Here is an 11,993-nt window from a genome sequence, read left to right on the forward strand (position 1 = left end):
AAAGTCCAGAATAGAAAAAAAAAGAAGTTAAAGATGGATTAAGAATTTTAAAGGAAAATACCTATTCCTGAATTCCTTTCTTTCCTTGAGAAGTATAGTGAAATCGAACATAGCCGAAATTCTCAGTAAAAATCATAGGATAACTATTGGGGATTTTCCTGAAAGTTCCATTTTGAAAAGCGTATATCAAGTACATTTCTCTACACAAATAATATGAAAATAAAAATTTTCACCATATTTTTGAAAAATACAAAGGGCATTTCTCTTAAAATTTTGCCCCCTAGTGGCACAGCGGTATGTCTACGGACTTACAACGCTAGAAACCGGGTTTCGATACCGGTGGAGGCAGAGCACAGATAGCCCATTGTGTAGCTTTGTGCTTAATTCCAAACAAACAAACTTAATATTTTTCTCAACCCTCACTACCCGATGAGTGTTTCTTTTTCGAACAAACCTTAAGAATAACTATGGTAACAATAACTGGCTATTAATAAACATTAAAAACCATACTGCGCACAAATTAAACTCACTGTATCGCACATTATCTTGTACCGATAGACATGAGTTGTTAAAAAAAAAAAACGCAAGTTGAACAATTTCTGACACCAGCATTTTTACTGTGTGAATCAGGCAGTGACATAAATTCTTGTATGTATAAAACGTCCATTATATTCTGACCTTTTCTTAATAATCACTTAAATTCTTTGTGTAGAAGAAAAGGTCTGTATTTTTCCGGAAAAAGAACACACACTATGTAGTGCTGGATATGCCCCTTGTGTGAACAGATCGTTTCAACTAGTGTAATGAATTATCATCATATTTTTTATGTTGTGACGGATTTATTATTATATATCTATTTTAATATCGATGTTTGCTTGAATTAAATTTATATTTAGAAGTGTACATAGCTTATATTGTTAAGTATGTATTGCAAAACTCCCGCCTATTCTCTAAAGTTGAAGAAGATTCTCAAGTGTACGAATGAACAATATATGTGTGTACGCGAACGCTTAATATAGCTTTGTATTGTTACGTAATCTGAATTTTCGAGAAACTCTCCACACGCCTATAAATATAACCAACGCTACGCAACAAAAAAGAATATACATATTATTGGTTTGCTATAGTTAGTGTGCTATAAACTTCGCGAGCTATAACTGTGATTAACGCTTATTACTCGGGAATCTTCAGATATTTGACCAGGAACGTTTACAAAGTTCGAACATTACAAATAATTCAACTTCAGTGGATTCTCATCAAACATTAGTACTTTTACGAAAACATTACATAACTTCATCGTGGAAACCCCGACTTGTGTGGCTGGTGAATAACGAAGGACAAAGCTAGTTAGCTTCCCGTTAAGCGAATTGTACTTACATCAACTCGTAATTAACTCGCTCATCTTGAACCCTCGATAAGATATCAAGGAAGTTCCAGAATAGAAAGAATACTTTATATTGCTTGTAAATTTGTTTTGTTTTTTTTGTATATAAATCATTGTGTGTAATAACTATTTTTAATAACAATTGTAAATTGTATTGTTGTTTGTATATTAAAACATATTTGTGTTAAAAAAGAAAAGTGTGTGTATCAATCTTGTTGGCAAATATCATAAACTGACTATATATTGGCTTTACTTAACTGCTAAATCCAAAGTACAATTTAACTACTACATTTAAAGTATCATTTAACTCAATTTCAGGCTATTCGAAATTGTAATACGTAATAGTGTTCATTCTGTGAATCACATTTTGACTTCTGCCAAACACACACATAATACAAGTGAACAGGCTTAGAAGTGTTAGTAAAATTTTAAACCCTTTCGAAACGTTATTTTGACCGGTCAGTTTTAAAAGCCTTTATATTTGTCGGGGCTTTTGAAATAGTTCTTATAGTCGTTTCTGAATCTTTGTTTATTTTTTCTTGTCTGATCAATATTGCTTGAATCATAATTGCTTCGAAAAATGGACAACAGGACAAGTTACACCGGTATTAGTTGACCTAACTTTTCAGGCTTGTAAAGTTTAGTGTACAACATAAACTGTGAGTGAAAATCTAGACAACTCATTGTATGTAAAATTAAGCTGTATCTAGAGTTTAGTACGTTTCAGAAACTGTTATTAAGTAATTGTTCAGTCACGCCCTCCCCCCAGTGACACAGCGGTATGTCTGCGGACTTACAACGCTAGAAACCGGGTTTCGATAGCCGTGGTGGGCAGAGCACAGATAGCCCGTTGTGTAGCTTTGTTCTTAATTCCAAACAAACATACCAGTCAGTCACTATACTGTAGAAAAGTGTTCTTGATTTGTTTGTTTGTTTGTTGCTTTTTGTAGATGTTTTTAGTTTTACTATTTACTTTTGAACATTATTTTTTCCTTATATTTAAAAAATAGTCTATTAACCCTTATTTGCTTAAGTAACCCTAAATGGTAATCGTACTTCTCTGGAATATGAATATTTACAATGTAATAATTCTAAAATCAAACAACGAAAGCACGTTTTCATGTAGGAGTAATTAATTCCAATTTGGCAGTTTCCCCGTATAAAGCTGTTATATGAACATCTACCTTTTGCTAAATAAACGTGAATCAAATATATAAAATATCAAACTAATCGCCCACATTGTACCAAATTGCATTTGAAGTTGAATCAACAGCTTTTAACTTCATAGATCCTAACTCAAAGCATTTGAAACACACATGACAATTGTTTAATTAACACGTCCTTATTGTATTCCGTTAAGCTGCTGTTAAAACATTCGGTTTTGTTTAGAATAATCTATTTCAATCTGATCCGATGTCGTTATCACTAAAGCATAATTTGAGTGCAAAACATGGATTCTTTAACTCAAAACAATCAAATGCTAGTTTTGGATTAATGGAGATCCTAGGTGGGTCAGTGATAAGTTTCCGGACTTACAGTGCTAAAAATCAGGGTTCGACTCCCCGAGGTGGACTGAGCGCAGATATAACATTGTGTAGCTTTGTGCTGAAACAACAAATAAACAATTACTTTGTATGTATCAATCAAAGCAAAGAAATGCAGTACAACAAATTATATTTATTTGCACAAACGCCCAAGATAGCTTTACAAAGAAATGATTAACTTAAGAAAATTGGTATTCCACTTACAGTTCTGCAAATTAAGGAAAACATTACAAAGTTTTGTTTTCACTTTGTTATAATAGGTTAGAATTTAACGGTGACAAGAAACAGTCGTCATAATAGCATTTGGTTACAATAGATGTAAAAGGCTCGTAATTATTTTCTGCTTATTCCAAAGCGAACGCTTTTACTAGCAACTTTTAACTGTCGTCCTCGCTGTGACTTGAGGTTTTGTAACAGATGTAGGAGATTTCCTGCAGCAAAAACACTCTTCTTACGATCTGTACGAGAAACAAAAGCAATGTGTTGTGATGCTTATTGTACAAATATAAAAATTACATTATTACTTAAAATACCAAGCAAAGAAGAAAGTGGGAACATTAAATATATTCATATCATAATATACTTTATCGATAACCGAACTAGCACGACCATTATCGCCAGTGGTTAAAAGCCGAAAATAATTCTTATATGTTCATCATGCATTTGATCAGTTCTAAATATCTTCATAATATAAATTCAAGGATAACAAATATTAATCTCTGCAATTTAGAAAAATAATAATAGTATAAGAGAATAAATATTTTGCTATTTAGTTCATGTCTAAGCCTTATTAAAAAAAAATATGAGACAATTATTAGAATAAATCGAAACAGCTTCATGACAACAATAAACTTTTAAACAAGATGTTGCCTGGAGTGGCTTGATGGTTAGAGTACTTGAGTCTGCGGGTCGCGGGTTCGAATTCCCGTCGCCGAACATATTCTCCCTTCCAGCTGTGGGGGCTTTGCGATGGGACGATCAATTTTACTATTCGTTGGTAAAAGAATAGCCCAAAAGTTGGCGGTGACTAACTGCCTATCCTCTAGTCTATCACCGCTAACTTAGGAACTGCTAACGCAGATAGCTCTTGAGAAGCTTTGCGAGAAATTCAAAGACAAACGTACAAGAAAATCATACTAATCTTTACATTTTCAAAATACGTTTGTGAAAAATAATACTTATAAACATTATGAAACTATAAAGAGGTGAATATGTTAACTGATCGCAAAAAAACCTACCCGTTGATTTTCTTGAGTCTCGCAAGTATTCCTCAAGAACACCAGCGACGACCTCCTCTGGAACAAGAACTGTGTGTGGAACAAATGAAATAAATCTGTCTTCCTTTGGCTCTGATATGGAACCTATATACATACAATATCAGAGAGATGCTAGATTCATAAGTACAGGTAAGGGAATGCATCTTATATATTTCAGTGCATATTCTAGCATGTAATATTACAGTTTTAAGATATCGTTATTTCACAGATATTTTTTAACTAATGTAAAATTTATCTCTTAATTTGATCTAAAGAGCACTCAGATCTGACTATTTCAGCGTGATTGGGAGCTGTGAAAGTTTATTGGGATAAGAACCGTTCAACAAAATCAGTAGAAGTAAGAACTAACGTCTCACTACTCTTATGAAAAGTATTTACATTAATCCTGCGTTTGTTTCAGTCATATCAATAGAGTTATTTTGATCGCATCAACTAACTTCCTGCATAACATTGCTTTCTCACTGTGAAGTTTTACATAATGTTCATTAATGACTATCATTCTTAATATTTGTTATTAAAAACCACATGTGAGAACTTATGTACTTGTTCATATTTTAAAATATTCAAAGGAAATGCATCAACTTGTTTTAACATGTTGCGGTTTGTTTTAGAAGTTTTCACGAATAAAGTTGAATAAAGAGACGAGTGTCATTTATATATAAACTAACAGAGACACGCAAAACATGTGAGATCAAATTAGTATCTTTATTGCAACAGTACTTCTTTAAATACTGGATTTCTAGAATTCTAATCGCAGACACCGAAATCCATAAGTATAAGTCCACTTGTGTTAAGCCTAATATTAGTTAAACCTTTATTAAGTACGGCCTATATTCGATAAAGAGATTAATTAACACTGTAACTTTTGTATGTTTTTTGCTATACTTTAGTTAGGGCTAAAGTTTACCGTACTTAATATTATTAATATGTAAATTTATAATGTTATTCTACAACCTAACGTTAGACCTTTTCTAAATACACTGATAAACTTTTAATAAGTTGTTGTACAAAAGGTCTGCTAAAGTATATTTACATCCGCCTTTTGTTTACATCCGTTGAAATGAGTCTGAACTGTGAATACGTAGATTCATGGTTCGCGATGTGTTGCCACAAAACCGCGCTCTAACTTTTATGGCCGGTTATGTTCGCAAATAGCCCTTTGTGTAACTTTGCGAAAAAATGTTGAAACAAAGAAACAAACTTAATTTTCGAGCACACAGAAACAACTGATTGTCAGTATATTTGCTAACTTTCACACACATCGACGTGGGATAAGACGAATTGAAACTGAAATAGATGTTGTTTACTTTCACCTAAGTTAAATAAATTGTAGTCATAGTACATATGCATTTACATAGGCCTTTTCATGGCATTCTCAATATCCCATAATATTCTGAAATAAAATATCCAACTTTTACTAAAAATATCGACAACTATGCTTTATCATATATTATATGATTTGATACATGACTGATTTTCGTCTTTACATCTTGTAGTGACATTAACTAGCTTTTGTGACAACGTGAATATATATATATAGTAATAGTCGAAAAAAATGCCAGAAATCTGTTTTTATCATGATATGCCTTTCTTTGTTGTTATAAAATATTCGACAAAGTATCTTGTTTATATCTACATCTTGTGGGACGAGAGAGTGTAAGTGCATTTAAACAGTGCCTTAAGGCGGAGTTATGTGTTCAAGTCTAAATAATTCTGGTCAAAGGTTTGTTTGTTTGTTGAATTTCGCGCTAAGTTACTAAAAACTATTTTTGCTAGCCGTCCCTAATATAGAAGTGAGAAGGAAAAGAGCAACTCAAACTGCCCACTGCAAAATATTGAAATATTCTAATTGATTAGTGGGATTGGCTGCACATCACAACTACCGAGAGGGTGAATAAGTTCGATGATAAGATTCAAACCTGCAACCTGTGTGTCGAGCGCTCTATGCTAGGCCTAGTCGAAAGTAAGTTATTATATATATAAGAATGAAAAAGTAAGATGGATTTATGAATAAAATTCTATATAATGAATTGAGTGTTCTTAATGTCATAAATTCAAGTGATTTGAAACCCTTATCGAGGGTGAAAGGAACGATATACTTGAGCTATTAAGCTTATTTAATTCATAAATAATAATAATAATAATTTTATAAAAATAAGAAAAAACCAAAATTTCAAAAATGTTCTTGTGGTTTTTCAAGTACTGTCGGAACATAGAGTCAGTATAGTTTCTTTAATCCCGAAGAAAAATTCAAAAAGTCAAACATGTAAATAAAAAAATACCTTGAGGTGTTTACTGTTATATTCATTTTGCCAAATGCAATGCACATGAAAATACTAAACTTTATAGATATCCACTAGTAGATGAATATAATGCAAATTAGTTTTTTATTCCAAACCAACACTATGGTAGAACAAGCCGAAGAAAGAGGCTAGGCCAACAAAACAATGAACTGACGTTCCTCATACATGATTTTATGCTTATTTCGTAATATTATTGGCATAACTATAAAGAAGTGGAAAAAAATGCATAACGAAATAGTGATAAATAAAGCTTAGAAATAAAGAGTTATCTCAAAAGAAAGGGTTACAGTTAGGGTGCATTAATGAAATCAGCCGTGTTGTTCATCGGCGTTGAATGCACCCATTTCTCTCTCCGCCGTAAATTGTAATAGATTTAAGATTTCTCAAACTTGAACTGAGTTTTGGTTCCAAAATAATTACTTACTATAAACAGATACATTTTCTAAGATGAATTTGGTAACTAGAGATAGAAATAAAAAAACATGTAATAATGAGATCTTAGTTTAAAATAGGTTATGTTTTGTTTGTTTGCTCTAGAGCAAAGCCACATTGGACCATCTGCTGTATCAATTGCGGGGAATCGTACCCTGGATTTTAGCTTTGTAAGTCCGTAGACTTACCGCTGTCCCACCAGGGGGGAAAAGTAGGTTATATAAGTTAGTCATTAAACTGCTTATTTTTGCTTGTGTTGTTTCCTTAATTTTCATCATATCTTGGTGTCCACTGCTTCTCTTATTGTGAAACTTTTCCAGAACAATTAAGACAGGAAACTAAGTACCAGAAAATTTTAAGTTACCTTATCTGGAAATAAGAATTACAGGTTCTGCTAAGGATGTTACGGAACCTTAATCATAATACTTACAAGTAATTTACTTATTTATTCTCTGTTTCAGTTAATTTGAAAATGCACTTTTAAATCATTCCATAGCAACTTCCTTCTAAATTGTAGGATATTATTTAATATTTAAACACAAAACTCAAAAATTAACTAAAACGATGTTTGTGGACTGTTGTAGGTTGTATTATGATATATTATTTGTTAAAATTTGGCGAAATATACAAACAAAATACGAATAATAATAATAAATAATAAATTCAAGAATACTAACACTAATTAATTTTACACATGAGATTTACAAAAAAAAAAACGTAATTTAAAACACTAAATCATTTAAATATTTGATTTTACAGGAAAGAACCGTCTTGTTCCTTATTCCTGTTTTCTCTATACAATGAAAAAATGTTCACCATTCTCTTGTTTCGTGTTCAGGTTTAAAAACAAAGTCCAGGAAACTCAGAGTAATTTACAAACTTCTTTTAAAATTACTTTTTGTAAAACAAAAGACAACGGAAAACTAGACTAATTTGTGTTCAGCACATGATTCAACTAGTTGATCAGAAGCTTTCGTTGAACCTTATTTAAATGCATTTCATGTTACAACCCAAGTTTATAATCGAACAGCATCCGCTTAACGTAAAAACAGTTTATTCTAGAGCTAATCTATTGTTCTTAATCTAAAACATTTACTTTTTACGTTTTTCTTTCTTCAAAGAATTATCAACTTGAATGGCGATTCGAAAAGTTTTTTCAAGGATTTTGAAACAAAATTTTAATAGGAAAATAGTATTTTACGGTCATTCAGAATTTGAGTAACTTTTGGTTAATATTTGGAAGATTTGTATAAAACATATTTACAAAATTGCGATAGTAACATATTTCCGTCTTTGTATTTATTACATAGTTTACTGCACACCGATGATGTACTTCATTTCCGCTCATTTATACGTTTCTCATTATAATACAATAATTTAGTCGATAAAATGTATATTTATTAATAATCTTTGTAGTAGTATTTTTTCTATGACTTATATCTTCAAATAATCATGATTCTATTAGGTGAAATATTAGCAAGCAAAACAAAAATATCAAATTTATGCTAAAGGATACACATTCTTCAGAAGCCGTGTTTATCAGCTACGTTTTTGTTATTGCCTGGTGAGTCCAGAATACTTTGAAAGATATGAATCGTTATATATATGTGTGTGAGTGTATATATATATATATATATCCTAGTTGGAGTGACTATTATTCAGTATCAAAAATGTCGATGTTACCCGGCTTTTCGTCAAGTTCAATACAAATGTTTTTATTTCATACCAGCTTACGCCACTTTGGACACTTAGCAGTGAGTTCAATTTAGCAAGTATTTCTGAAGTATATCACCTCTCTACGAATATTGGTTTTTCTTTGTATATGTACTTGTGGCCTTTTCCCTTTTTCATTTCCATATTTATCTTATCAAAATATGTGATCAGTTTGAAGTCTAGGCCCTTTTCTACCTCGAGCCTTCTTAGAAAAAATATCAGTATAACTGGCTATATTACTGTTTTCTAACATGTGATTGGATGTACTTGTGTTACGGTGTGATGAACAAACATTACATAATATAAACAGAGATGAGTTACAAAGTAAATATCTTACTCAGAATTCACGCCACTTTGAAATATTTTGACCTGTTTTGATAAGAAATAAATTATATGTTCTGCACGCAATAATAATATTAATACATATATTCTGCATTGTTAGGTAACAAGTGTGTTTCAGTTGCTAGCCTTAACAACATTAAAACATATAGAACTACAGAAGCACATCCACATAGCTCAATAGATTATCCAATCAAAAACAAACCACTAACGTAAATAGAACTCTATCGTATTTTTCGATGAAGTTATATTAGATTCGTTGCAAATGTGTTTTTATTGTTTCAAGATTAGTTTTATATTTGAACAGTGTAAAAACTGTTATCTTGCATTACTTACTTTTGTTAACAATAAATTTTGTCTTAACTGAGCTTTTTATGTTCTATACTTGGTAGACAGTCCTATTATACACAACACACGTAAGATAAAGGATTAAGATAATATTTATGCGTTAAAAAATTTGAAACATTTTTTTTCTAAAGATCGATATAGATACATTTTAAAGACATGCTTCTCAGTGATAAGTCTACAGGCTTACTACGCTAAAATTCTGGTTTCGACACCCGTGGTGGGCAGAGCACAAATAGCCCATTGTGTAGCTTTGTGCTTAACTACAACCAAACCATTTAAACGCATCATTATTAAACTTGTTTCTTACAGCAAAAATCTAAATGTATCTTATCAAAAGTTTCCGAATAGGTGACATTTAAACAGGGAACTAGTAAGTCGAGATAATTACTTGAAAATTATTTTAATTTAATTCTTAAATCATTATTATTTACTAAAAAGGAATATTAACTAATAAAAAAACTTACCAATTGGTCTTTGAAATGTTGGAGGTTTGATGGATTGACTCTGAGGGACGTTAACGAGTAGTAACATCAAGAACAACCTCCATAAATACTGCTTACCAAGGTCAATGGCCATTTCTTCTGGACGTAGTATAAGAATCTGTCAATTGTTGCTGTCTCTCGGAAGTAAATGAACACCGAGATGCAAGCAGCTTGTTTAAATAGCTCAATTCCCCTGTTTACGTGGGAGGACTGCGGATAACGACATTAAGCCAAGGTTTGTGGTACGGCAAATCACCCACATTGGGGCGGAGCAGTCTGTCCTATTGGAGTAGTTCTGAGTAAAAGAATTCAGACCGACGTAATGGAAAAATTCATCAGAGCTGCTAGAAAGTAAGTACTAAGATAATTCAAACATCAGGTAATAAAATAAATATCTTTATAGATATAAATGTAGAAAAATAATTTTTAAGCTAAAAAAACAAAAAACTGACGTTTGTCGCACATGATTTTATGCTTATTTCTTAGTGTTATATGTTTAAGGCAGGCATAACAATAAAAAAGTGGAAAAAATACATAACTTAAACAAAATAGGACATCAAATTGTTCCTGACTAAGTATCGTTTCTCATCTATAAATTTAAAAAATATATAGAATATCAAAATTTATATGATATAGATGATTGCGACTTTTTCAAAACCTAGAACGCTAATAACACTCTCAAACCCGCACTCCGTCAGAAAAAAACATAAAACGCGTATTTACTTATTAATTAACATAAAGAAGCAACACAAACAACAGTAGCTATCCTTTCATAGATTATATTCTAGTAAATAATCTTTACAAGGTATCTAAAACTGCTTTGCTTTCTGGATAAAAAAACTAGATAAATCATCAATATATATATATATATTTAATTCCGTATTAAATACTTGCATAGCATGCTTTCACCTATAATTGAAAATTATTTCTTTGATAAGTAGTTTTATTCAAACTTCATCAAGTTGATTACGTAATTCTATGCTTCTTTATTTGTTCTTCATCAAATGGATAAATTAATTCTAAAACTCTTTATTAGCTCTTTATCAAATGGATTACTAAAATACTTTATTAACTCTTCATCAAGTGGATTGCCTAATTCTAGAAAAACGTTTTAGCTCTTCGAATAGGTTTTAAAAGTACTCCAAATGCATGTTTGATTTCAAATGTAGTCCGAAAACCGCTACATTTCGGTTATAGTGAATAACAAGAGGAAAAACAAGAGGACTTAAACCTTAAAGTTTCAGGACAGTATTTTGTTTATTGTAAACTTAAAGGCGTTAGTTAACAACAAACACCATACTTCTTGTTTCTGCTTCATCAGGATTTAGGTTCTTGTTTGGACTTGGGAGGGTCAGGTGCAATCTAGACCTCTTCCTCCCGCATCATGGGTGTTGTTTTAATTTACAGCATTTCGATTTCTCGGTATTTTTATACACCGTCAAATGTTGAACGCGACATAAAAGAGGGTATTTCTTTCATGAGTGTTTATTATATGAATTCAATTACCCTATCAGGGCCATGTCCATTTATGATCAAACGTTCACCATTTACACTGGAACATACTTACTAACTTGAAATCCATATATTTCAATGTCATTCATAATGTGGCTTATTCTATGTGTATTTACTTAAATACCCTTTAATACACTATATTATAAACTACATAATGATATTTTAGGTAGGTCTAGCAATAGGTGCCATAGTACTAAACTTATAGTACATATTTATGGGTGAGAGGTGCTTAGGCTCATTTCCATCATGTATGATATAGCGATCTAGTGCGCGTAACATTTCGTTTTTATGTAGATTTTTTCTTGAAATAGGTGAATGATCTGCTTAGAAGTCCATCATGGAATGGTTGTAAGTTTGCGTATTTATGTAGGAAGTGTGAATTTATTGAGTAGAGAACTCTGTATGCGCTAGTGAGTATTGCACTTTGTTGTTTTTGTAGCTTAGTTTTAATTTTGGTGGGTGCAACATTAATCCAGGCTGGACAAGCATATTCTATAACCGGTCGTATGTATTGTTTGTACACTGAGTGGTCACAAGTAAATAGACACCTAATTTTTCGTCATTTAACTGATTTATGCTAACTAATTTGTGTTCACAGAGTACTATATAAATGAAAATGGTCCGCACACTAATTATCTTGTGCTACAACATGACTAGAA

At 31.6% G+C, this 11,993-nt stretch overlaps 1 protein-coding gene across 1 annotated transcript; it reads right to left on the minus strand.

Annotated features, from left to right (window-relative positions):
• Positions 1–3,048: 3,048 nt before the first annotated feature.
• Positions 3,049–10,104, minus strand: LOC111084996. Its single transcript, XM_022381870.1, has 3 exons — positions 9,805–10,104; positions 4,167–4,289; positions 3,049–3,386 (listed from the first exon to the last, which is right to left on the minus strand). Exons 1-3 carry the CDS (start codon positions 9,914–9,916, stop codon positions 3,262–3,264), a joined length of 360 nt encoding a protein of 119 aa, XP_022237578.1. The 5' UTR covers positions 9,917–10,104; the 3' UTR covers positions 3,049–3,261.
• Positions 10,105–11,993: the final 1,889 nt, after the last annotated feature.

The sequence above is a fragment of the Limulus polyphemus genome, unplaced genomic scaffold, assembly GCF_000517525.1.
Source record: "Limulus polyphemus unplaced genomic scaffold, Limulus_polyphemus-2.1.2 Scaffold196, whole genome shotgun sequence".
In the NCBI taxonomy this organism is placed as follows: domain Eukaryota; kingdom Metazoa; phylum Arthropoda; class Merostomata; order Xiphosura; family Limulidae; genus Limulus; species Limulus polyphemus.